The sequence below is a fragment of the Haemaphysalis longicornis genome, unplaced genomic scaffold (genome assembly GCF_048455015.1).
Source record: "Haemaphysalis longicornis isolate Haplotype H1 unplaced genomic scaffold, Haemaphysalis longicornis Haplotype H1 scaffold_7, whole genome shotgun sequence".
Lineage (NCBI taxonomy): Eukaryota > Metazoa > Arthropoda > Arachnida > Ixodida > Ixodidae > Haemaphysalis > Haemaphysalis longicornis.
In genome coordinates, this window is record NW_027526422.1 from 42,182,129 (window position 1) to 42,209,608 (window position 27,480).

The 27,480-nt window shown below is 48.7% G+C and overlaps 1 protein-coding gene across 1 annotated transcript in view; it reads left to right on the forward strand.

The window, feature by feature from the left end:
• The first annotated feature begins 399 nt into the window (after positions 1-399).
• LOC144147414 (organic cation transporter protein-like) overlaps positions 400-27,480 on the forward strand; it is a 42,437-nt gene continuing 15,356 nt past the window's right edge. The window contains exons 1-8 of the mRNA XM_077679543.1: positions 400-503; positions 11,132-11,397; positions 12,730-12,820; positions 13,655-13,894; positions 14,002-14,198; positions 22,671-22,904; positions 26,192-26,326; positions 27,230-27,330. Of these exons, the coding sequence (XP_077535669.1) occupies positions 11,150-11,397; positions 12,730-12,820; positions 13,655-13,894; positions 14,002-14,198; positions 22,671-22,904; positions 26,192-26,326; positions 27,230-27,330 (1,246 nt within the window). The 5' untranslated portion in view covers positions 400-503; positions 11,132-11,149. The remainder of the gene's footprint in view (positions 504-11,131; positions 11,398-12,729; positions 12,821-13,654; positions 13,895-14,001; positions 14,199-22,670; positions 22,905-26,191; positions 26,327-27,229; positions 27,331-27,480) is intronic.

Here is a 27,480-nt window from a genome sequence, read left to right on the forward strand (position 1 = left end):
ACGCCTCCAGAGGTCAGTGCACGGGCCGCATCGGACAGATGCCCCCTGCTGCTCCAGCGTGGTCCCCTCACCTCGTTGCCTCCGCCCACACGGTCGCCCACGAATCGCGTCCTCGCGCACGTGCTACACGGACTCTCGAGCGACGCGCAGAAATTGATAGCGTCCAGCTGCTCAGGAAGACGGATGGAAGGGACAGTGGGCACTACGAAGAAACCTGGTGAATCAGGAAAAAAGGTGTCATTTAGCGCGTTAGGAAGTTGAAGTTATGGCATCAATCTCTGGCACTTTGCTACCCGATCGAGACGTTTCGATGAACTGGCCGCGCGGTTGGACTTCGACGAGAAAGAATGAATGACGCCGCACCCGTGACTGCAGTATACTTCTCCGTGGATGTTTGAGCGAGGCACGTGTGGAGTTTCGGGGCATTGCAGGGCTTCGGTGGGAAGAACACTGCCTGCGCAAAGATGCTCAAGCGTCGTCTTCTGGGATAGCGATTGGCTGAGGTAAGCGAGTTTACAATTGTGAAGCCGCGTTTACACCGAGATCAGGTAAGATAACTGTTGGAGGACGTACACAGCGTTTCAGCTTCGCGCATGAAGCTAGATGGTGCACGCATATTTTATAGCGTTCCTTACTCGTCACGCCATAACACAAGGTGTTCCACAAGGCGGTGTCCTTAGTACCCACCTTGTTCGTCTCCTGAAAGTATTGCCTTCTGGAATCACCACCTAACAGTAAAGATTTGGATCTGGTACTTGAGAAGAAGCCGCCGAAACATTCGAGCAAATTTGCAAGTGGGCAATTCGAAAACTACTACAGCAGCTTGGCGACTGATTTATTTCTCTCACCTGAAAAGTGTGCCGCGATTGCATTTATAAGGCGCTTATATGCTCTGCGTTTTGTATGCCCCTATGCCTTCACTATAAAAGGTTGCAACGTCCAATTGCTGCGAAGTCATCATTTCATTTGTGCGGCGACATCGAGTCTCTAGCGTTATCTTCGACAGGTCAGTCTCGTGGACCCAACATATCCGGCGCCTGAAAAAAAGCTGCAGTCATTTGGGCTCATCCTACAACATGTTTTCAGACATCGATTGAGGTTTCCCAGTTCATTTGCTCTGCAACCAAAACTACTTCGTTCAACACTACAAGGCGGTATAGTTATAGCCCGGCTGCACTCGGCGCACTCTCAAATGTCAACCCCAAGCAGAGGCTTTGAAGGCTCAAGCACTTCGATTTTGCGTGGAACTCCCCAAGTACGTACACCTCGTTCGTTGGTGCGCTTTGTGAAGCGAGATGGCTCTTAGTCACTGTGATATAGGCTCGAGAAAGTGTTCTGGCTTGCCCTGACCCGTCACGTTAGCTGCTTGTTTGCCCATGCCCCGGTACCTCGCTCCTCTTGCCGAGTGTAAGTACAGGGGTTCCTGCCGTTACATTAAACGTCCATTTATATTTGAGGTACCGCCATTGCCGTTCCCTACAGGGTCGATAGTAATGACAATGATGGTAACTGGCAAAAAGTCAGCAATGGCTCTACCTGCCATGGCCCACTTCACTCTTCAGGCCATATCTCAGTGCTATGGCGAGTATTGGCGGTGAGATGTTTGAGTGGCGCCCCCTGGCTTCGACGTCAGCTTAGGGATTCGCGCCGCTGTCGTCTGCTACACTAAGCTTGTGAGTGCAGCAGTGCCTGTGCTAGAAATCGCCCGCTTTCATGAATTCGTGCATGAAAACCGCATTTCCAGTGATTCAGTTATTTTTGCCAGCTTCTGACACCTCTGAATAATTTCAAGCTGTATCCTACACAAGTTTAAAGCGGCTGTCTTCTATTTCTTTTGTTGTTGTTGACTTGTATCAGATAAATGTTTTTTTTTCTGTTGCATTAATTTCTTTGCACCGTCCCAAACGTCTTCCTAGGAGGTTCGGGGATGTTTGGGAGGCTCTCAAAGATAGTGTGGATATTTTCTTCGGGCAGTAAGGCATACATTCCTTTCTTCACAAAGTGGCTTTTATGGCTGTGACCAAGAAAGGGCTTATGCTCAGCGTGCGCTCTTTATTCACATGCAAATGCGATGAGAAGGTTTGTGCTACGCCCCCGCGATCGCGCCTCAGACAACGTAGTCCGAGTACTCGAAGGCGGCTTTTGTGCTCTGAATTTGTATCGTAACCATCGTTATCATAACGAACTGACTCTCAATTTGAACGGTTATGACATGATTATGGTGTTTAAGGTTTGATATACTCGGTAACTAACGAAATAAATAGTTTACGTGCCGGTTTCCAGTATAACAGGAATCGAAACCCACGAATATTTCTAAGCAGCTCTTTACTGTTTCCAACCCTTCCGATCCAGGCGTAAAGAGCAAATCCTGGTCTGTTCGGGATGGCGTTCTATGAATTGAAGAAAATTACTCTTATTACTGGGCCGGGCCTGCACTGAGGACCCGGCCCACTAATCAGCTCGATTTTACTGTTAAATAAAGTTTTCTCCTCCTCCTCCTCCTCCTGAGCGCTGTTTTACTATAACGCATATCTGAATATTGGGAAAATATGGCCGTGGGAAATCTACCAAAATATCTCCCCAGGTCTGCACGAACATAGTGTCACGGTATTTTCGCCGCAGACGTGACTCGTTCTGCCCAATAAACTTCCATACTGCTAAGAAGCCTGGTATAAAACCAGCACGCGCCTATACATACAGTAGGTTAGGTTATTTGGAATTTAACCTACAGTTTTTGCGGCCCATAGTGAATGTCGGCATACTTTCATGCCATGACAACGTAAAGTGATGTGATACAATACGTTCGAGCGTTCGGCAAGGTTGCAAAAACTGTTTTACCTTGCATACGATTACCAGGGATCGCGATGCCTTCTGCCAAAGCCGACAGCCCCGAGTGCCTGGAATTTGTTTTGGTCTTGCATTTTCGCTGTTGTCGGTTATAAGTAGCTGGCTGTTCCCTTTGTTCGAAAGACTGCTATATACAGAAGCTGACGCCTAGCTCCGACTCTTCGCGCTCCGCACAGGACGGGCTTCGCAATGAATGGGGCGACGCCGGCAATGTTTCTTCCGCAGCGGTGTACCCAAAACTATACTTTAAATCACACCTTGAGCTAGTGTATGCTATTGTAAGTCTATTATTATGATAAAAAGTCACGCCCACGCAAAATCTGGCGCGGACAAGCATCAGACATTAACCGAGCGCAAAAAAAAATATCAGGGAGAGCGAGCCTGAGTGAAGCAGACGACAAATGCGAGAATCCCTAAGCCGACGTCACGGAGGCGCACTCCGCAGCGCCGCCTGTGGTCGAGCTCACCGCCAATACCTACGTTTACGCTGCATAGTGAGCCAGTTGTTTCTTACATTTTACCATAAGTGTATGTGTTCTGCCAACTGAAATTTCTGTGAACCGGAGGTTCAGCTACAGAACGTAGACCACAACAACCAAGCTTGTGGAAAAGACAGCTGTCACGCAGTTCTTCAGCGACTGCTTCAAAGGCTATGGGTTGTTTTCCTACACGAGAAGCAAAGGTGTCACCAAGATTTATTTGTTCAATGAATTAACGTTCTGTCTAGTAAGGCAATGCGGGATTATTATGCTATTTCGTTGCAGTCATCGGAATGACATTGCTACGCAAGGAACAATGTGATCCTCGCCAACTCGTCCGTGAGCACCGGTCCGTGCGCTCCATTGAACAAATGATATTCTTCAAGGAAATCGTCAGTGGACTTGTCAGTATGGTGTGGTGCTCGAAGCAAAATCCGGACGTGCTTCATACTCCTTTTTATGCTGTCGACCACAATCCTTGCTCCGCATTCGGCGAGGTCTACCCGACACGTCCAGGGTATAATGTGCAGCCTGCGCATCAACGTTGCTTCCACAGAAGGTTTCTACTTGATATCAAACAGATGTAGTCCTCTTAGTGTCTTGTTTGAGGTGTTCGAAGGGCACTCATCTTGGTGTATCTGAGATTCTCGTCGGTAGTGAACGTTGCAGTGTGTCAGGTATGATTGTGCGAACAACTTTTACGCCCTGGGACGCAAATGGCTGTGCGATGCGGATACTACTAGAGTTCTGCTGGGTTTTATAAAATTCTCTTGTCCTGACGCCATCTTTCAAATTTCTTTTGTGCTCATACTCTTTTAACAGCGGAGCTGTTGTAGCTGGCCGTAATGTGGGGCGCCTAACGCGTAACGCGTTAAAAATACCAAGAAAATGCCGAGCGTTCTCGCGAGCGCGTGCCTCGCAGCGACCGCCGATCGTCTCCTGCTCGCGTAGTGACTTTAGCAAAAAAAAAAAAAAATCTGGCAAAATCCTCGAGAAGCCCCTTGCATTACCTAGCAGCTAAAAGTGCCACAGCTGGCGCAACAGCTGCTCCACGGAACCTCGACGTGACTGCAGGAACGCCGCGCATGCGTCGTGCGCGTATACGTGCCACCGCTGCGCTCCAGCTGTCGTCAAGCTCTACCGCGCATGTAATGCTTGGCATGAGGAACCCGACGATATCGATGCTGTGACGATGTCTATACTACTAGCACAGTGCAAAGCGACGACGGAACATGTAAATAAACAATTTCATACTTGTACAAATGCGGGGTATGTGCCCTTCGGTGCTCACGTAGAAAGAAATCTTGCAGCTTCGGAAAGGTTCAAGCCTTGCTCGACTTAGTGCATGCTTCGCCAGTTCTTTTTTTTAAGTACGTGTATGTGCAGTCTTTTCCTTTCTCATTTCGAATTTAATATGCACGCTTCTTTTAACAATCACCTGAAGTTTCCAACCGAGCATTGTGCAGGGCTGACCAGTTTAGTACAATTTAAAAATCCCCTCACGCTCTCTTAAGCTGCGAGTTGATAGTTTGCTTGACCTAAACTATGTTACAAAATAAACAGTTTGTTCCATAAAGCCCCTTAGTTCTTCCGACATAGCCTTTACTGAACCGCGCAGGCAATTTTACATGATCTCAATATATTTGCAGCAACTCTTTTTCAACCAGCAGAGCGATTAAAATTAAACTTGCACATTTGATTACGCATATGGATCAGATCAGTGACAGCGGCAAGCTATTTGAGTTCGCCTGTTGCGCAACGAAGTGTTCCCAAATCTCTGCAGAAGATTACACTTTATACGCGGCCCATAACTCCGCTTTTCACCAGCTAACGTGCGCAAAATACCATCTCGTGCGCTGCTGCGGGGGTGAAACAAGCCGGCATGTGCTTGGAGCAACTGTTCGTGAGCAACCCTAAGGAAAAAATTCCGCAGAAATTCAGAGAATTATCTACTATTGCGTAGCATTCTTATGCCGCCTGTCCTGACAGTGAGTTATCTCCACCCAAATCTTTTTTTTTTTAAATCCTGTCGGTCCAATTATGTACAATTACGCTATTATAACGATTGAAGGTGAACCTTTTGCGAAATCTTCATTATTGTGGAAATGCAGGGTGTTACACTGTTCGCCATTTTCCGTAATTATATTATATTTTTATTATTTCTGTAGTTTTTCAAAATTTAATTCGACCAATTATCGCCATTTACGTTACTAGAACGATTACACATGGAACTTTCGCGAAATCTGCGTTATTGTGAAAATGCAGGGCGTTACCCATTTCGCTATTTTCCGTTAGCAGGTTATATTTCTCTTATTTTTTTAGTTTTTCAAAATTTCGTTCGACCAATAATGCCAATTACGCTATTATAACGACTACAGGTGGGACTTTTGCAAAATCTGCATTATTGCGGAAATGGCATGCGGTATTCGTTTTGGCATTCTCCGTATTTCTAAAATATTTTTCTCATTTTTTAGTTTTTCAAAATTTCGTTCGGCCAAGTAACTCAATTTACGTTATTACAACGATTGCATTTGGAACATTCGCGAAATCTGCATTATTGTGATATGCAGGGCGTTGCACGGTTAGCCACTTTTCGTACGTATTTTATATTTCTCTTATTTTTTATTTTTTCAAAATTTTGTGCGACCGGTTATCTCCATTTACGCCATTATAGTGATTACAGGTGGAACTTCCGAGATTTCTGCATTTTTGTGGAAACGCAGGGTGTTACACCGTCCTGGCTGTGGGGGTACTCGGCAAAGAATGCTACGCCTGGCTCAGCTAACCCTGGGTATGCAAAGTGATAAACATGGCTTAGCCTGAATAAGTCTTGGTTCCACTTGTTTAATCTGTGATTATCTGTATTTATATGGCTTAGCCTGAATAAGTCTTGGTTCCACTTGTTTAATCTGTGATTATCTGTATTTATTATTCTATTTGTCCAAGTCCTAAATTTGTCTACGGTTGGAGTTCCACTTTCGGCGTTTCCGGAGCCGAACGGCTCGCCGGGCGATACGCGCGGGGTGGTCAGACGCCGCACGCCGACGACGGCTGAAAGTCTCCAGCTCCCGCGCAACGCTCAGAGGGGACAACTCAGCCTCGCTCTCATTCATGGCAAAGCTCGCATGCACGCGGCGAGTCACGTGGTCAGGCGCGAACCTGCTGCAGAGAGCGCATGCGCCAAGCCGGCAGCGGCGGCGGCGGCTGGTAACGCCACCGTCGGCGGATTCGGCCCGGCGATTCACGTGATGCGCTGCCAAGGGTACGGCGCAGCTGCGCTGAAATGAAGGTCAAACTTACCGCGAGAACGAAACCTAAAGCTTTATTTTAAAAGTGGCCATGATGGAATTCATCACCATGTCTCTCACTCCAGATGAGGTCATGTGAGGCGGGCTCTCGCTCCAGGTGAGGCGATAAGAGTAGCCGATACAGGCTTGCTCAACCCTCCTTCCAAGTAATATGTAGATGGTAAGAGTAGATGGCTAGCTAACTGCATTAATCCACCATGGTGATGGATTCTATTACGGTTACTTTACTGATAGGGTTTTGCCTTAACATGTCCCGCGACGCGAGCAGGATCGGCGAAGACTCGATACGAAACGACGATTTCAAGACGCCGGCAAGGGCAGCACGCTTCCCCGAGGCACGTGATGCACAGCTAACGTAACAATCCCAGGTAACCACTGACCACTGATTCGAAATGACCACGGATCATTATCGCTCTTTTCGACGGCAGACATGCTTCCAGTCATGATACCTTCTTACCAGTCAGGATATGATTTATTTATGTATTAGTACAGCTGCAACCTTCATTTGATGGTCACTGCATGAAATTAAGCCCATAACGTCTTGTCTCTGCAGAAAACCCGCTGCGGTGGCTTTGTGGCTGAAGCCCGTTCTACACGGTGCGCATTTTTTAGCGAATTCGCCGACTGCGGCGCCGCGCGTGCGGCAAAACGATCAATTTTTGTTGCTACAGTAGTAAATTGCCAAATGTTTAAAACGGCCGAACAACCCCTGTGAACGCCGCTTGGCATGTGAAAATTTGCCGCAACAAGAAAAATAATAGTTTTGCCACACGAGCGGCGCCGCAGCAACGAATTCGCAGTTAAATTTGCACCATGTAGAACAAGGTTAAAGTCCATTCTACATGGTGCTAATTAATCACCCGCGAATTCGCTGCTGCGGCACCGCTCGTGCGGCAGAACTGTCATTTTTGTTGCTGCGGCAATAGATCGTTTTGCCGCACGAACGGCGCCGCACCAGCGAATTCGCGGGTAAATTCGCACCACGTAGAACAGGCTTAAGGCGTTGTTCTGCTAAGCATAAAGCCACGGGTTCGATTTCCGGCCGCGGTGGCTGCTTTTCCGATGGAGGCGGAAAGCGAAAACCCCCGTGTGTCTAGATTTCTGCGCACCTTAAAGATACAAAGGTAGACAAATAAACCCGAGCCCTCCACTACGGCGCGCCTCTTAGCCCAGGTACAGCTTTGGTGCGTTGAACATAAAATTTTGTACAGTCGCTGCAGAAAGAAATAATTTATCGTGACTGCTGCTGTCCCTGGGCGACCGTGTGCCGTGGCCCCATCAAGATAACAACCATCACCGTTCCAAAGCTTCTTCAGTCGGCTTGCATACCGTTAATGAAAGTCACGGGGTGGTTCTCTTGGTCTTCGTTTGCTGCTCATGAAGTTCCTGTTGGGCAGGGACGATTTGCTCAAATGAGTCTCTTAAATTTTGCTCTCGTCTTGCTAGCAGGAATGGATTTGTTGCAAGACATAAGACGCACCAACTGCTACAGCGGTAGCTTAGAAAAACTTGCTGGTGGGCGAATTGGTGCATCTTGTTGAATAAACACGGGCTTTGCTCGTCCCGTCCTTCCTGTATGAGTTGTCTTTTTCGCATAAAGCTCGTGCTTATTCATCTACATTAGCACTTTTCGCATTTCGTGCAGAATCTCCTAGGTATTACGGATGTGAACTTCAAAAATGTGTGAACTTTTAAATAACATTATTGTTTAGTTCAGTGCAAGCCAAGGAGATGTAGTCAGCGTGCTTCGGCTGGCACCTGAGGGTGACGGCGTCGGTTTATCGCTGCTTTTGCGCATTAGGACGGACGTAAAGCTATTTTAGTACTTTGTTATGTTTTATCTTTAGAGCAAAGTGTTGCGCGAGCTTGTACTGATAAACGGTCAAGAGCAGCAATTACTTCGGTTTTCCTATCTGCTCGTAACGCTTCGCTGAGTGCGCATGAAGAAAACACGTGAAACCCGGACGGGTGCGACATGACATCCCGTGCCTTTTATAGGTTGCTTCTTCATACACTTTATCCTCCTTATCTCGCCGTGCTAGAGTTTGTCGTTTCGGTTCCTGAATGCTTCTTTTGACAGTGGCCAGGACACCCGTCCTTAGTAAGGTTCGGCTCAGCTTATCAAGGCAGCTTTCCTGAACATCAGTTACCGTATAGTCATTCGCTGACGCTGTCGCGGACCCGTCCCCAACTCTGAGGACGTGATCCTCTACTCTTGATTACTCAAAAGCCATTTTAGCAGCGGAGCTGTTGCAGATCAAGCCTTTTCGTAAGCTTGCTGTAGGCCTGCGTCACGCAGGAGGTTCCCAGACCTATACCGATAGTGGTCTCAGTGGCGGCGCCACTGGCGGCCTCACCAAAACCCGTTACCAGACCCATCGATAGACGGCGCAGTGGTCTCGCAAGGGCGGGTTCGCTTTCTGCGAAGGAAAGTTTGACACCCCCAAGCCGTACGGCTGCATTGAGGTGGATGTCAAACTTTCCTTCGCAGAAACTTACTCCCCCTTGGAGATTTCCCCTAAATCTGGTTGATTGGCACCTATCCATCACTTCTAATTGTTGATTAATTTGCTCTCGCGCTACCAACGACTAGCCTCCTGGTTAGCTCTGCTGGTAGAGCGACTGCTCCGGTTAAGCGGTGGTCCTGGGCTCGAATCCTGGGCCAGGACGACAATTTCTTCAACTGCGAAGTTTCTGAGAAAGTTGTACAGCTTTCTTTTGCAGCCGAAGGCCTGCATTGAGGTGGATGTCAAACTTTCCTTCGCAGAAACTTACTCCCCCTTGGGGATTTCCCTTAAATCTGGTCGATTAATCTCATAGTACGAAACATCTGTATTCAGCTCAAACGGCAGATTCAAGCCGGATAAGACGAGTACCGAAAGCAAAATAGGTGGTACATACCAGTTTATCTGTTGCGCAAGGTCACACTCATAGGACCAAGCAAACGGAACACTTCATTTGTCAGTTCCGCGAGACACTTTGTCTTTCTGGCGACATAGTTTGTGAAAGCACGGAAGTGGAAAGCCGGCCGTAGTGAGACACGAAGGGTGTGTGAGTCGTGTGGCTTTGTGACGTGAGATATTCTTGAAAGCGAAACAGGAAAGCCAACTTAACACAATGGGAGGGCACGTGATGATGATGATGAAGCGCGAAGCTTTGAAAAAAAAGAAAAGCGATTCCCGGTGGTCGGAATCCTTGGGTCCGTCGCGTCATGAGGCCGACGTCTCTTCGATTGCGCCATTCCGACACGGTCGAAGCAGTTCGGATTTCTGACTTCGACTTTGACTCAGCTTGCATCGGAGAAAGCTTCACATTTTAACCATCGTTCTTTAAAAAAATGGGCTTTGATTTTAGGGGCGAAGCCCCTTTAGGCTGAGGCTTGTCCGTCCGGCGTCCGGCGTCCGTGCTCACGGCACAGCACCGTGTAAATCGAAACATCTGTGAACAAAAGGTTTACAAAAGGTTAACCAGAACAAAATAAAAGGTTCACAAAATCTTAGAGAGAGAGAGAGAGAGAGAGAGAGAGAGAGAGAGAGAGAGTGCTCCTGGAGAGCCATGCCGCGCATGCGCGAGGAGCATTGGATTGGATTGGATTGAATTGTATTTGGATTGGATCTGATTGGATTTAAATGAATTGGATTGGATTGGATTGAAAATTGTTTTAGCAGCAGTAAGCACCCTCACGGGTGATTTACAGTAAGAACGATACCCAGTGCTTCGCCCACTCGTCATGATTCACTTCGTGGAGATGTGTGAATTTTTTTTAACTACGATCCCCAGTGCTTCGCCCACTCGTCATAATTACCTTTGTGGAGATGTGTGAATTTTTTTAACTACTCTTGTCTTCTGTTCTTTGGGGCTTCACCGAAAACATTTTCGAGGAAAACCACTACTTGCTGAAAAATCTCCATTTTCTTTAGTTGATCTTTAAAGAGGCTTTTGTCAAGGCCTGGAGTACTTTGTCTAAGAGTTCGGAGCGATCTTCTTCCGTCCTAGACTAAACAAGGATGTCACCTATGGAGACGGCGCAAAATACTCTCCAAAGAGCTCGTCATTGCACTTTCAACGCTGGGGACCCTTCTGCCAAGTGATTTTGAAGTGATTACTTTGCACACTGCAAAAACAGTTGAACTTTCTAACCACTTCATTCCACCCCGCCGATTTCGCGTAGAAGCCGGGTCAACCTACCAAGCGTTGTCGTCCGCTCAAGGGCTGAACGGGCGTCGCTTGTACCTACATTGCAGGTTTTTCTTTTTTTACCTTGCCTGACTCCAAGCGAACTTTAGTTACCCATTTCAGGGCTTCTCGTGCCCAATAAAAACATGACGGGTAAGCTATCGTGCCTGTAGGATGCGTCCACGGGCATGGTACCAGGCTCCCGACACACCCTGGAACCGTCGGGTCTCAGAGACAGTTCTTGATTAAAACAGGCGGCGAATTTCTTATAATCTGACCACGCCGTTTCTCTGAGGGATAAAATGAAGCACGCATGCGCAGTGGGCGGAGCGTCGAGGGATGCTCTCGGGCACGGACCAGTGCCTGCTGCTGCTCGGTCGTCCTGGCCGGCTGCAGTGGCTCGTGCTGTTCCTGCTGGCGGTGCTGCAGAGCCAGTGCGCCATGAACCTTCTGAGCGCCGCCCAGCTGGCTCGCTCGGTGAGGCACCGGTGCCGGGCCAGGCCCAACGCCACGCTCGGCAATAGCGACCTCTGGCCCGTGGTGCTCGAGGGAAACGAGAGGAAATACCACGCCTGCCTGCTCTACCGGTACTGCACAGTTCAGTTCACCTTCACGTACGCTTTTATCGTAGAATAATGCCATGCATGCTGATACCTTCAATGCCTCACGCACGCCTGTGTACGTTCGGCACGTCGAATCTTGTCCAATTCCGGTCAAATGTAGACGTCTTGAGGTTTATCGTTTGGGGCACTTCATAGCCAGATTTGCGGTTCCTGGCGGGCCGCTGTCCCTTTAAAGGGGCCATGAAGACAAAATGCAAGTTTGGTTCATTCAAAAGATTGCCTCTTTATAATCATGCTGACACCACTTTTAACCTAAACTTCGCTCAAATAAGCTGTATAACTAGGAAAAAAGGGAATGGCCATGCGACCCACTAGCTCATTTCCCGCAACAGAACCTATGATGTCATACAAGCCAGCTCTGCGATTGGCGGGAGCTGGAAAAAAGTAATCGCATAATCTATAAGCTTACCGAACGAGCTATTTGAGCTTAAATTTAGGGCACATTCTTTTTATGTCAGTAAGAATGGTGGGACAACCAGTGGAAGTTACGAAAGCACTTGTAAACATAGAAGTACCGATGCGTGCTGCTGTTGGTACTGCGCGCACTAAGCTTCGTTTAGATACACAGCACTGCGGGGCTTTGGGGTTGTTTCAGACGACACTCACCGACTGACGAAAGCGACGGGGCCTTACGTGACCATATTTGTCGAGCAAGCACCATGTTTCACGAAACCATTATTTTCTCCATGAACAAAAACAAGCCAGGTTTAAATAGCGTCACAAACAAACCAAACGCAGAAAATGGCTTGCCGCGGTGGGGTGGCGCCATCTAGGTTGACTAACAGTAAGCAAGTCTCCGCTTCACACCAAGTTTAGCGGAAAGACCAGTTCTTATGATGCCATTGCAAACATCGTTCACGGAGCAAGAAATACTTCTTTCTCAGTGGTTCAAACACTCGTTTTGGCGGGGAAACCAAAATTTTAGCTTAAATTGATGAATTTCGCATTGAATAAAGCATCGTTTACTCCCGGACAAGCGCTGGGGGTATTAGAGAACACGAAATTTTTCGAATAAAACAAACTTGTATTTTGTCTTCATGGCCCATTTAAAGACCAATCCCCCTGCGATAGAAGCATTGTTTTACGCTGAGCAAAATTATAGACGCCTATTGACTGCGCAGCCTTTCGAATAGGGCAACGTTGCACGTTGTGTTTATGGCTCTTTCAAGATTCTGCCAGGAGAAGAGCGGGAAATTTAAAACTTCAACTGGCACACGTGTTAATGAGGTGACATGCTCGACCATCTAACGCGCTGTCACCATGTGATTTGCTAAACGGTTTCCGTTTACGTTCCAGCGATCCCACCAATCACCGGGCGGGCACCAAGCCATGCACAGAGGGATACGAGTACCTGGCTGCCGACAGAACGGACAGCGTCATCAGCGAGGTATCCAGTCACAGGGATGCTGCGAATGGCTGCGACAGTGGCGTACGCAGAATATATGAAATTAGATAGAGGGGAAAGTAAGAAAGGACAGCGAAGACATGATAAGACTAAAATTGAGTGACGGTTTCGACGCTCCAGCCACGAAATATCGTGAGAAAGCAGCATTCATCTCTTCTCACTATTTTTTGGGCATAACGCTTTCCTTGCTCGACTAACAGCAGCAACTGTCGAGTATGTGCCGGAGTTTAGGTAGGAGCTTAGGCGTAACGTTACGCTTTGAGGCCTTGCGATTTCAACCGGCGGCCGCAGCTTGAAATACACTAAGCACAATCCGTACTGCTTCCAGTGAGTCTGGTTGGCGACGTTACACCTCAAATCATGACGTTAGGCACAGCATCCCATGTTAGGCCTAACTTCGGTTAGCCTTTAACGTGAGCTTTACGGCGTGCCAACCAATGTCACACTCAATGCACGTTGAGCAGGGGGTACCGGTTGACGACCTTAGAGCTCGAAGCGTGACGTTAGGCATAACGTAGGGCCATCGAAGACCCTCCTCGGATCCTCCTTCCCCTTGCATCAACGTTTGCGCAAGCGTGTTATACACAGGAAAATACGACATACTTCACGAATTAAGCTCCACGAATCTCCCCCGAAATCGGCAGAGGTAGTCTAATATTGGTTTTGCGCAAAAAAGGAAGGGTGATCAGTGGTCCATATGATGACTGGCAGTAAATGGCCCTGTACCGTTTACAGCTTGGCTCCGCGAACGAGAAAATTTCAGATTTCCGATTTCTTAATCTGTAGCATAACCTTCCCCAACTGCTTCCTACGTAGTGGGACCTGGTGTGCGATCGCTCTTGGCTGGCCGACCTCGTGAAGGTGTACTTGCGGCCGGCTTCGTGTGCCCTGGGAGCCCTTGTGTTCTGCGCGTGCGCAGACTGTGTGCCCGGAGGTCGCAGGACCACGCTGCTCGTGGCGCAAGCGATGCAGGTGGCGTCGGCGGTGTCGCTGCTGTTCGCGCCCTGCTTCTTGGCCTTCGCGCTGCTCTACGCTCTCCAGGCTGCCTGCTCCGTGGTGAGCAAAGGGCCAGTGCGAGCCTGCAGTATACAATAGAATGGGCCCAAATGCGAGTGCCGATGTGTCAGACGGCCCCTCGTATACCTAAGTCGGCATGCATGCAGGGCAGTCAGCTGGTGTCGTTCGTGCTGATGCTGGAGCTGCTTCCGACGCCGTTCCACGTGCAAGGCGCCTGCACGCTGTCCCTGGCCTCCGTGGCCAGCTACGTCCTGCTAGCGGCGCTGTCCTCCCTCATCACCGCCTGGCGCTACGTGCAACTGGCCCTGGCGGGGCCCCAGTTGGTCTCTCTAGCCTTCCTCTGGTAAGCTATATCGGCACCAACTGTGAGGAAGAAATGGAACGATATGTTAAGGCCGAAATTCAATTGCATTCCTTGTCCACTAGGGCACTGGATTACCACCCGGCCAACAACCACAAGCCAACTAACTTAGTGCAACCTTGTCCTCTTCGGATTCCACATTCCCTCGGGATTACCTCAAACTATGGGCTCACTCGAAGAAAATTTGGCCTCGCGTCCAGGGCGGCAACCCGTCCTGGGCATTCCTGTGAAGCTTCGTTGGCGTCACCAAGCTCCGCCCTTAAAGAGACCCTGAAACACTTTTTTTCAACTTTTTTCCAAATCTTAAATGCTTGTCCAACGTGGTCAACAAACACATCCAGTACCTAGATTAGGGGGCGGTTGAAAGTACATCAGCCAAAAATTACGGCTCTATGTCCATTAGATAACTTAGAAACATGCTCAAAGATTTTACCCTCTTTTCCGCTCTCGGCGTTCTTCGGCCGCTCGAATGACGCCATTACAACGATGCAGCGGCTATTGGCCGGCTTTTCTCCAATTGCAGCATTGAACGCATTTGATAGCCACTTTAAAAAGAAAGCCACAAAATCAGAGCAGAAACGGAAGGCGTATCTGCTGCGAAGAGCAAATCACGCAGTGCCGCTCCGTGAAGGCGATAATTATAGTCTTCGCAGTGCTGCCAGACGCAAACGAAAGAGTGAAAGCATTTATGGGAAGTGCTGCAGAGTCCCTTTAAAGTGCCCGTACATCACCGGGCCTGGTTGCCGAATTTTCCTGTACGCCGCGACGATAAGATGGCGTTAAAAAGACCGTTGCTGTTTGGCTACGACGAAAGCGAAAGCCAACAGGTTTTCAGGAAGACGGCGACGATCGAGTAAAATCTGGCTTGCCTCGCTCTGGGCTCTTCGTTCCATGCTCTGAAAAACCATGAACATAATATATAGAAGGTAACCGGCAGCAAGAAATGCCAGCTTTAATCCGCCTCTTTCACAACCCCACTGCGCATGCGCAATCCCCTAGCGGCCAAGTCCCTAAGCAGTCCAGTAGGGGCAGCAGACGACATTCCCCACAGCTCCCGCACAAGCGGGAAGGGGTCGTGGTTGTATTTACATCGTTTGATTTTTTGTGTGTGCTCGTTGTGCGCGTAACAATGCCCACAACTTGTGGTACGTTCCGCTGTAACTCGGAGTGCCGAAAAGGGAACGGTGTCGGCTTCTATCGCTTCCCGTCGGCCGCACGCGATCGGCTACGGCGGCTTGCGTCGCTCGCGTCGGCTCGGCATCCTGGCGGATATTTGATCGCTGCTATCTGTGCAACTGCGAATTACAATCCGCAACACAACTTTTCACTACACTATCATCCCCTTTCTCGCATGTGGAACTCTATTTAAGTTATAACTGCCGTTTGAGTGATCGGTGACCGAAACATCTGCGTAGCCTGTTTCGATGCTTCCGCGCAGGTATCGCCATCTCTCGGCCGCTCGGCGCACCGCGCGCCGCGGCGACCGGTCAGCGCCTCGAGCGCGGCCTGTAGGGGCGCCACTGAAATCCCCCTAGCGGCCCGTTTCGAAAGCAGGCGCGGGAGTCCCCGGCCCGCTCCCCCCTGTCGCCGTTGCTTTTGGGGCTCGTTCAAGACAGCGATTTACCGTTTGTCCGCGTTCGAAATACCGAATAACGTGGAGCAGGCACTCTGTTTGCAAGCGTGGTATGTTCACGAGAGTATAAACGTTTATGACGCGATATTAGTGAGATCTATATGAGCGCCAGGCGTGTGTCACAGGCCGGCGTCCCGAAGCCAGCATTTGCATGCAGCTGATTGCAATTCGGCTGCCCTGAAATTTAGTGACTGTGTCTCCGTAAGCAGTCTTTCCTCCGATGGTCATGTTGCGGCCATACACACTATGATGTAAATCGACTTTGTGCACTTACAAAATCTAGCGGAGCACTCATACCTGACAGCACGCAAGTTACGCCTGCCAATATCACATATCAGATATTGATCAGTACCATGAACAAGCTAATGCGGCATAAATTTCACAAACATTGTACCAAAGAAGTACGATGGATAATACAAAATTACACTCCGGAGTCAGCACACGACGACAAATTTATTGCTGGGTCGTCTTGTCCCGAGCGAGGTGAGCGCTCGCAAAGATTCATCTGTTACATTTATCCTCCACGAGAAGCGCGAAGATGGGTTTAAAGGGAAAGTGAAGCGGTTTTAGAATTAAAAGAAAAGTTGACTAGCAGCAAGTACACATTGAATAGTTCATGTGTACGAAATATTTTCGCAATACATGCAATAGAAGCTGCGCAATGAGCAAACAAAAGTGGCCCGATGCCCCGCCCCCATCTCGCCGCGCGATGCCGGAAGACCGAAGAACGCCGGCGAAAACCGGCTGAAAAACGTCATACCTGGACTTCCGGCCGGATCGGCCGCCTCGGCCATGCTCTTTTCGCCGTGTTTCCTTGTGAATGATACTTGTTGTTGTTGTGGTTGATAGCACTCATTTGTACAATTTTCGTGTTCAAAAAGTATGCACGAACGCCAAACGAGGCATACGTTATCATGCCGTATTCCTAAGCAGAATAATTCCACGCCGGGATGCTTGATAACATACGGAAGCGACAGCCGAGGTGGCTGTGCTTGATGACAGAGAATATACTACACTATGTTAAATACTTTGTAAACCGCTCCAATGCGGGTTTTTTTTTTTTTGATGCGACGGACGTGAATGTTCACATTAGATTCTAGATTTAGGAAGGATGGGAAATACTGCTGTACTTTGGCCGGGGATGTTTCGTTGCATTCCAGAAACCAAGTCACATTTGTTCAGGAAATACTTGTTTCGTTAAACGTGTCGGTTTTCTTTCCCTATGGGCTCAGGACAGTGTTCAAAAAAACAATTTTTTGGCGAAACTAAAACAAGGGGCCAATCCTGATAGAAGTTCTCTCCCGGCTAAGAGGTAAACAGTATTCCTACAAAGTAAAAGAACCAAGACAACCAGATTACTTATTTTGCAAGTGTACGTGTCACGATAAGGTGATGTTTGTCTGGAATTAAAAAAAAAAAACACCACTCCGAACCCTCACCGTGCCATAATTTGTGTTGACTGCGGGGGCCTAATTTGTTTGCCCAAGATTCCGTGTGGCTGCATATTATAACCTGGCAAGCACTTTTATCACTGAACCTCAAGTGTGCTCCAGTGATAGTTGGTGATATATATAATGATGATACTAAAAAAATTAGGAGCGAAGAGTAAATATACGGCCTCTGTCCGACTATCGCGGTAAATGCTTAAATCTAGAAATGCTGAAACAGGCCAACGATTCATTATCACAAACGTTTGGTGATTGTTACCTAAAGTAACGTAACTACAACGTAACTGCCTTGTCCGACTGGTCTGTTAATTATAACGAGGTGGCCGTAATATTGTAGCAGAATGCGCAACGCACAAGCGAAAATCAAGCCCTACTACAGCCAATAATGCTGAGCAGGCACTAGTATGCTGCAGCGTTTTCAGAATAAATGCATGTGAAGCAGTAAGACGCCACTCATCGAAGTGCAGCTATCAATCGCGGAGGCGCCGTAGCGCCGCTGCCGAAATTGCGCGCGCGTGTGGGTCTGTGTGCGGGGATGAGTAACAGGGCTGGGGTGGGCGACAACGAACAAAGGAAATGCGGAAGCAGAGTCTGCTTGTTGGTTTATGCGTGTACCGGCAAGATGTGTCTCGCATATACGTTTACAGCGCATGAACGCTATTTTTTCGCGCACTGCACGTACGTGCTTTTCGCTGGTAGATTGTTTATAAAACGCCCATTAATCTTCGGCATAAATGGTTTTGTGTATAATAAGAAACAGTTAAGGCAGTACCTAATATTAACATAAGGTATAAAATCCCCCTATGCTGGTTGCCTAATTCAAAAATATTTTGATGGAATCTACTAGTCGACGTCACAGTCACTGCTTTGGGGTTCTCTGTCGTGTAAAGAAAATTTAGGCTCCAAGATAATTGAACCAACAGCACGGGAAATTATAAAAGAAACTTCCAGTCATGTGCGAAAATTAAACTGCAAGCTAAATTGCCGCAAAGGCAACCGTGCGATCGTTCGCAATGCTTCCGACAACCCGCGCGGCCGAAGGATGTCCTCCTTTGACGTCATGACGGGCGCAACCAATCAGGGGCGTCAAAAGACGAAAAGCGCCCGTCTTTCAAACGGGGCCGCACTTTTTGCAAGATAAGTGCCTCTTGGACTCATGTACGATAAATTTCAATGTGATATTCGGAATCAGCGCGCAAGAAACTATAGAACTGTTAATCTAACTCAATTTTTTTGGAAAGCGCTTCAGCTTCCCTTTAAAGAGTAATCCGCGTCCGTGACCAAACTCTTCTTCGAAACACCGTCATATGAGTCATGACACAGGGAGACTGCAGAATCTAGCATAAACCGAAATCAGAGACCCTTATCAGATACGACACTCTTCCAACGAGCCCGGGTGTACGAGATTTCGGCGCGCGTTAAGGCTCTAGGTGGTCAAAATTAATCCGGAGCCCTCCACTACGGCGTGCCTCATCGTCTCCGTTGCGTCGGCGCGTTAAACCCTGCAATCAATCAATCAACTCTTCCAACGACACCTCGTATCGCTTGTGAACTGCCTACCCAGTATTCTTCAAAAAATGAGTCCGCCGAGTGATCAGCCGTTTTTCAAAGCGAAAAACAAACGAAAAGTGAACACGCAGCTTGTGTGTGTGATTACTAAAACGTTCATTCGTTGATTTCGCTCCGCATTTGTAAACAACGATAGTTGAGCGTCCTCCTCCTCATCCCCCCCACCCGCCCATGTCTAGCGAAATATCAGTGCATTTCGCATCTAGTTGGTGTGGTGAATACTACCTTGCTCAAACAAACGTCTTTAGCATTTCAGAAGCTGCACTCGTTTTTTTTTTATTCCCGTACTATTCTATTTATTCCTTACTTGCAGACCATTCATTTTCCCGTGGTTTCATTGGTTCTTACTATAAGGCATGAGTGGGCACATATCTGACTTAACATTTTCTTTTCCGTACTTAATATTTTCGCGTGGCTTATATTCCCATAAAAGGCACAAGTTTTTGTCAGCTATTGGGTTATCACATCCCCGAAATATATTTTTCTACGACGTACGTATTCGAAGCAAAGCCGCATTTGTTGTCCGCGCTGCAAAACGAACCAACCTTTTACAGTGCCAATATCAGGTCTAAACGAGGCGACAATAAATAGAATTCACTTGTGCTGACGTGTTCGAAGGTGACAGCGGTGATATGCTGCTGCCATCGCCGACGCCCGCAAGAGCGGCCAAGAAGCGCGCAGAACCGCCTCCCCGGGTAGCTCTTGTTGGCGTTAGAGCGCTCTACCAAGACGCAGCTGTTTTTTTTAAGTGCCCTAAACGTGCAGTTAGCTTACAGACGTCACCATAACAAGTTGTTTAGAGCACGGAAAGGCAAAGAGAAGCGAAAGAAAACCAAAACACTGCATGACCACCTATCAGCCACGCAGCGATAATCCCGCAAACGCCGCGGAGAAGCGGCGGCAGGCGGCGCAGCGATCGCGAATCTCGAGGCGTATAGGCTTGCATCGCGGCAGATATATCTGATCGCCGCTTTTAAAATAAGCCCTGGCAACAATCCCTAGCACAATTTTTCACCACACTAACACCTACTTTCTCGCATGTAGAACTTTTTAGCGATCAGATTGATTCAGAAGAGCAGCGACAAGCGCGGTTGCTACCGTTGCTACCGTGGTCTGCGCCGGTTCGAGCCGCTGAGTGTGCCGAGCTGCCAGGCGCGGCCGGCGTGTGCGCGGACTGTTTCCGAAGGCAGAAAACGCTTCACGATTGCTTGCTTTATCCATTTCTTGCGAACAAACGCGCAGAATCTACAAATTCAGCTCAGCGATCATCGTAGTTGACCATGGAGCAAAAACAGTGGGCGGAGCGACACCGACGACGCATCTCATGCGCGCATCGGGCCGTCTCAAATTCACGCGTACGACTAGTCGTGGCGACAGTCGTAACGATCAGTCGCATGCGAATCGCGTGTACCAATCGTACATGTGTCCAGCGAACTGCCGGCCTTTGTTGAGCTGGCGATCGCACTTCATGCCAAACGACTCCAAGTACTGCTCGCTCTGCTACTCGGACGGCACACGGATCTGTCCGAGATTTCTCTGCCAGCCCTCATTCAGTGATAAGAAGCCGCCTGGTATTATGTGATGACCAGGGGCTGTCGTCTTAAGGCGTTATAACACCAACACAGAAGAAAAACTTCGGCTGCTCCTCGCCGTAATGTGGGATTGCCGTGCATACAACGAGAACGCAGCCGGAGGAAACGCCGGCAAACCCTACAGCTTCAACTTCCGCTAGGCACGCTAGGTGGCAGCCCACCGCAATGAAAGAGGCGGATTACTTATTGGATGCGAAGCATCTCATGCTCGGGGCTGTGTCCCTCCCTCCCTCGTTGTCGTTGGCCGTCGTCCGCACTCTACTGCGCATGCGCGTCTCTTCAGCCCCATCAGCGTTTGGGCTGACGCCAGCGCTGTCCACTATAAAAAGAAATAGTTCGGCGGCGCCCGGTTTCGATCCCTTGACTCTCTGGCCGCAACGGGAGGTACGTGACGCTCTTCCCACAGCGCTACAAACTGAGACGGGAGCATGCGCTACGAACGCGCCTTATGTCCTTCACTCATTCAAACTACGTCAAGAAGCTACTGATACAACGAAGGCACGCGAAGCTGAACGTCAACGGAAACGACGAACTGAAAACTTCAGAGGAGGATGTCGAATTTCCCGTGGGAAAGCTGTGGCAGGAGCGCCACGCGCCTTGCAGCTCAACCAGAGAAGAGGACGAAGAGGGCGGGCAGCGGGGTAGGAGCGTGAGCACGCAATAAAAAAAGACGAGAACCAGGAGGTGTTCGATCAGGTAACGCGGGTGTCGGTCTCTTCGCTGTCTCTACATTTCTCTGTCTCTACATGGGGGTTCACACTACGTTCCCATTCGTGCTCCGATAAATGAAACAACATATAACGGCAACACAATGGAACCTACAAGAAACCCCCATGATGCTTCGCATCCTCCTCATGGTTCCCCACGGGGAGATGGTGTAATTTTTTTCAGTGTGATTATTTCTGGAATCGTCTAATTAGATCCCGAACACTGGCGATCAAGAACCAACGTTCTAGGCTAGTGACAACAGGGCGAAACGCTCTTCCTATCAAATAAGATAACCCGTGCGGCATATAGAAGAAAGAAAATGGAACATGCGCTTCGCTTCGAAAAAAAAATAAGAGAGCCGAGCGTGGCCAGACGCTTACGACAAAACACAAAAGAAAACAAAACAAGACATGGTTCACGACAATATGAAGCAGTGCATTGTTGGCTGCCAAAAAAAAAAAAAAAGCCAAGGAGATACAAGAATCGTAGTCTTTTCATCATCATCAGCCTGGTTTTGTTCACTGCAGGACGAAGGCCTCTCTAACAGATTTCCAGCGACGTCTAACGAGTGCTAGCTGTCCACCCTTTTCCCACGAATTTTCCTAGTTCATCCCTCCATCGAGTCCTTCGCGGAGGACCTCCTGCGCATGGCGTCACCCGCCATGCCCATTTTCTTTGTGCGTGATCTTCTCGTTAAATCAAAAAGTTAACCGGCCTTGAGTGTCCATTTTATGCTTTCTTTCTCCTTGGAGCACCTGTTTATATGCTTCTCATAAAAAATGCTGTAATGTAGAAGTAAAGTTCGGTTCGTTGGTGAGGTTGGGTAATGTCTGCCGTGGATGGGCGTGACGAAGACATACGCAGTCGGAGAGATAGAGGAGTAGGTGCAACAAAAGACGATCAAGCATGAACAAGACGAACACGAAAACTGGGTCACGATAAAATGCGCTATAGTGAGCGCGGGTATCGCGGTACGAACCCCGGGGCGAAGCCCGTAAGCTCAAAAGGTGCCAAGCCGCCGCGCTGTTGGCGAACAAATGCGCGGGGTTCTGGTCAGAAAGTGCCAAGGGAGCGAGTCAGCTAGCAGTCGTAACTCCCGACAAACTCGTTGAATTTCGAGATTTCAGTCGCCGGTTTGTCTCCCTCGACCATTCCGTCACCCCGACCAGCGCGCATAGCTTTGACTTCCTCCCCCTCCGTCTTTGACAGTCAGGGGGAAAGGGAAGCTTTCCCCAGGCGCCGCGCTGGCGCCGGCCACCACATTCTTCCCTGCCGATGGGGTGACAAAAGAACAAATAAAGGTGAACAATAACGAGGGGAAGGGGAGACAACATTCCGTCGGGGCTCATCCGCGCTGACTTCACTACAGTAGGAAATGTATAAAGCACATTCTTTCACCAGTCATGCTTATTCGTTTCGCACCTCCCACCATTTTAACAGACGAGAATTAAGCCGGCCTGCAAAACTCCTGGGGCTCAGATGAGGCGCGGCTTTGTGCGCGCAGGCTGGTTCCTCACTCCATACACCAGCAGCTCCTGGGCGGCCACCTGAGCGCCGCCGACTCCACACTACGGAGGATGGCGCAGCTTGGCCGAGTCGGCCTGCCGCCGGGCTCGACCAAGCTGCTGCTGCAGCACGCGTCCCGGTCTCTGCATGCCTCCCCGTACTCGTCCGGTCTGAGCCAGCTGTTCCTGTATAAGCAGATACGGAGGTACCTGCTCACCCACCTCTACCTCTGGTGAGAACGCTTCTCCAACCTCCGTAGTGCATTGCGAAGGAGAATTTGACACCTGAAGTGCAGCCGTATGGCTTCAAAGGAAAGCTATACAGCTTTCGAAAGAACTTCCGAGATGAAACAAAAAAAAAAAAATCTGCAGAAATTCAGGGAATTATCTACTAATGCGTAGCATTATTATGCCGCTTGTCTGGAGTGTGAGTCCTTAACAACCAAATTTTTGGGTTAATCTAAATTCTTGATTGATTGATTGTAGGGTTTAACGCGCCGACGCAACGTAGGCGATGAGGCGCGCCGTAGTGGAGGGCTCTGGATTAATTTCGACCACCTGGGGATTTTTAACGTGCGCCGAAATCTCGTACACACGAGCGTTTTTGCCTATCGCCTCCATCAGAAAAGCGGCCGCCGCGGCAGGGAATCGAACCCGCGACCTCGAGCTCAGCAGCTCAACGCCTTAGCCACTGAGCACCGCGGCGGATTTTTCTAAATTCTGTCCGGCCAATTATCCCCATATACGCTATTGTAACGATTACAAGTATTGCTTTCGCTAAATCTGCATTTTTGTGGAAATGCAGGCCGTTACACGCTTCGAAATTTTCGGCAATTCTTTTATAATTTTCTTCTTGCTTTGTTTTTTTAATTCTGTCCGAACAAATGATCTCCATTTACGCTATTATAACGATTACATGCGTTACGTCCGCCAATCTGCGTTTTTGTGAAAATGCAGAGCGTTACGCGGTCCTGGCTATGGGCGTACTCGGAAAAGAATGCTATGCATTAAAAATTCGCCCTGGGCCGGGATTTGAACCCGGGCCCACTGCCTAGCTATGGTCATTGCTCTACCAACTAGTAGGCCAGCCGTTTGTAGTGCGAGAGCGAATTGATCAACAACTGGAATCGATCAGATTTCATTTTAGAATTAGGATGTCCCCCAAATCGTATCTATTAACACTGTAATGAATTGCCGTGGCATACAGCGAGGCTGAACATGTAAGGTACGCTGCCGTGCACGCACGCAGGAACGTGCGGCGAATGAGAAAAAGATAGATGGATAGATAGATAGATAGATAGATAGATAGATAGATAGATAGATAGATAGATAGATAGATAGATAGAGAGAGAGAGAGAGAGAGAGAGAGAGAGAGAGAGAGAGAGAGAGAGAGAGAGAGAGAGAGAGAACGTTTATTGAGCGACTAATGTGGGTCCTGTGGCCCGTTGGGAGCGGTTCGTTGTTCACTGGAGCCCATATGACGTCATGGCTGCCTGCGCCCTGTCGTCCAGCGAAAGCTGGGTCGCCAGTGAGGAGCTGGAAGCTAAAGTCGCCTTCTCCAGTTATGCGGCGGAGTGTTCCTGGTTTTTTAGATGCGACTGCATCTCATTCACTCGCCTTGTCCCTCCATACGGCGTTGTTGTTGTCCGTCCACACCCCTCCCCCATTCCCCTCGCCGCGCGAGCTGCGCTCTCCGCCGCTCACCCCCTCTCCTCTCCGATAGCGAACACTCTCTCGCGAGGGGCATTGGATTGGATTCGATTGGCTTGGCTTGGCTTGGCTTGGATTGGATTGGATTTGGATTAGATTGGATTAAAGCGGATTGTGTTGGATTGTGTTGCGTCATAGCCGCGCCACGTTGCGTCATAGCCGCGGTCGTTCCAGCACCGGTGTTCCGATTTCGGGCATGTGGATAGACTTGATCTTCGCTGCAAATTGCACGGTGGCCCCGTTATTTCACCATCCACTACCCGTACACTTCAGCGACCACAAGGCCGTCATCGTTAACGTTACGCCGCGTGTTAAATAAAGAATACATCATACGCGTTCCTCACACGTTTCACGCAATTAGAGAATCAACCCAACGGAAACACCAAGTGAACCCCCAAAATGCGTCGCATCTCCACAGGGTTCCCCTCGCGGGAAGGTGGGGTAATTTTTTTGCAAAATTTGCATTCGGTAGAGTATTGCTCCGGGAACATGAGATGTAGCCTTTGCACATACATCCGTGTGGCGACGGGGACAGTTTTATTGCACGCATTCCTTGCCGAGTATCCTACAGCACCAACCGTGAAACGCCCTCTGCCAGAACGAAAATGCACTATTTGGAAGTTAATGCATTTAAACAATACTATAACGTAAATGCAGACCATTGGTTGAATGAACAAAACAAAAACAAGAATGAAAAAGCCAGAAAAGAAATAAAAAGGGGCTCACGAAATCACGAATGTCAGTAGCTCCTAAAAAACAACGCGGGTTCGATTCCTGGCTGCGGCGGCAGCTTTTCTGATGGAGTCGAAAAGCAAAAACACCCGAGTATTCGAGATTTCGGGGCACATTAAAGATCTTCAGGTTGTCAGAATTATTCCCGAGCCCTCCACTACGGCGCGCCTCGCCGCCGGCGCTGCGTCGGTGCGTTAAACCCCACAATCATTCAACCCTGAAAAAAAAAAAAAAAAAAAAAAAAACGAACCAACGGATGAATAAAAAAATCATGAAAAAGAAACAACCGCGAAACGTCTTGCACATGGAAAAAATGAGTCATCGGTGAAGTTGACACATTTCATCATTATAATAGTGTGAATAAATGCACATTACATGTCGCTTTCTTAAAAGGCATTGTCTTACAAATAAGGACTCAGAAATAGAAAGGGCGAATGTGTATCTCTCAGATTTTTACCTGGAGCATGGACATACGTCGGCATTTGGTTGTTCAAGAGCAGTTTCGATTTTTAATTGCAGGTTATAGCTTAGTGTGTACGTTTCATCCTCTCTTCTTTGTGTTTACGTCTCATTTCTTGCTGGTACGTATGCATAAACCAAGTGGCCAAGCAAGCAGCTCTTTTACGGTAAGCTTTGTTCCAGTGACGCGTTGGGACAAAAAATGTGTCAGGTTAAACTCTTCTAAACGTACAGTTATCCCGAACGAAAGGACTGTTTGACTTGGTTTTGCGAAGACTATACACACAGTTTCATGAAAGTTAGGTTACCGGATGAATGGATTCAGCTTGTATCTCGCACGCCCACTGTCTACGCCCATCTGGGCTGTCTACGCCTACGCGTAAGCAGCCCAGCCAGTGCTTTATCCAAGGCAAGAATGAGCGTCCAAGCGCCGTCGAAGTAGCATGACGTCACACCTGTCACACATTCGCTCCGTTGGCTCAAGGTCATTGCGACGCGATGGACGACATTGCGGAACATGTCGTAGTGGAGCTTTCGCTCTAAAAAATAATGTGTAAAAACACCGTTTCAACGGCGAGCCCACACAACCAAAGTTTTCGCCCTTTCTCCCATTGCACAGGGTCGTGGTGTCCCTGTTCCTTTCCATCCGTGTGTCGGAGATCGCCACGCTGACCGGAAATCAGGCGGCGGACTTCTTCACGAGAGGATTCCTCGCCGTCGGCGTCCTCCTCCTCGTCTTCGTGCTGGCGGGCCGGTACGGCTTTCCCTCTTCCCCTCGACCTCCCACTGTTCTTTTCTTTTCCGCTTTGTGCTGCAAAGTGGCGTTAGTTTACTAGGGTGCCCCTGCGTGTTTTTTACAGGGCCCTACGTTTAGCTGACGTGCGTCATTTGAGTACTCACACTGAGATATTTGTCTACCCACTGTCTCGTCCATGAACTAACTGAAATTCAAAACAACACGCACCAGTATGCACCAACTACCCCAAACCACCGTTCTAACGCAGTCTCTTCCATGCCGGTGTTGAATGGGGAAATGCAGAACGGACTTAGTCATTGCGTCGCATTGGAAGCAACGGAAGCCTAATATACGCGCACATACTTTTACTTAAAAAAATCAGCCCCGTGTTTTCAACATAACCCTTAGGTTAGTACAAAACCGCTCACATGCGCCACCCTGAAAAAAACATACGAGCTCCCGAACAGGAATTGTCAGATCGTGCGTAAGCGTGCTTTCAAGGGGCTCATCTCCGCACACACACCTCTAAGTGTTCACTTGCCTTGTGCCTTTTAGGCGCATCGTGTTACGCGTTACGGATGGACGGACAGATTTCGCACCTAATGATGTTTGCGAAATAAAGGTGCAAGCCCTCCCAAATCTGATTCTGCCCTTCTGGACAGGTTTGTAGCAAATGTATAAATAGCTTTATGATATGGAAAGCCGCAATTTTCGCGGGCTGTTCTGATTATACTCTATTTTGGTTCTTAGAAGGAAGCTGATAAGCTAGTCAATACTCGCAATCTCTTTTTGTGAAAACAGCTCCCTTTGTGTCAGGAACAGAGTCGATTGAAATATAAAGGCTAGTGTTTTTTTTGTTTCGTTTCAAATGATGTAAATATGTATGTTGCCCTCATGGGCCCTCTGATGCCCGGGTTGCAGGCTGGGAATCGTGCGCACCCAGACGCTCCTGCTGGCTCTTGGCGGAAGCCTGTTCGTCATCGCTGCCTTCTTCGAACACAGGCGAGCCTCGCAACAGAACGGTGCGTGCGCCGTTGCTCTTTTGTGGTTGGTGAATTGTACGTGCATTGCGCGCGTGGCTATAGGAAGATTACGTTGCCTTAACTATTGTTTTTTTTTTTAGAGGGCATCCAGTTAAGACGAGCGTTGTTCCTAACTATCCCCCCACCCTT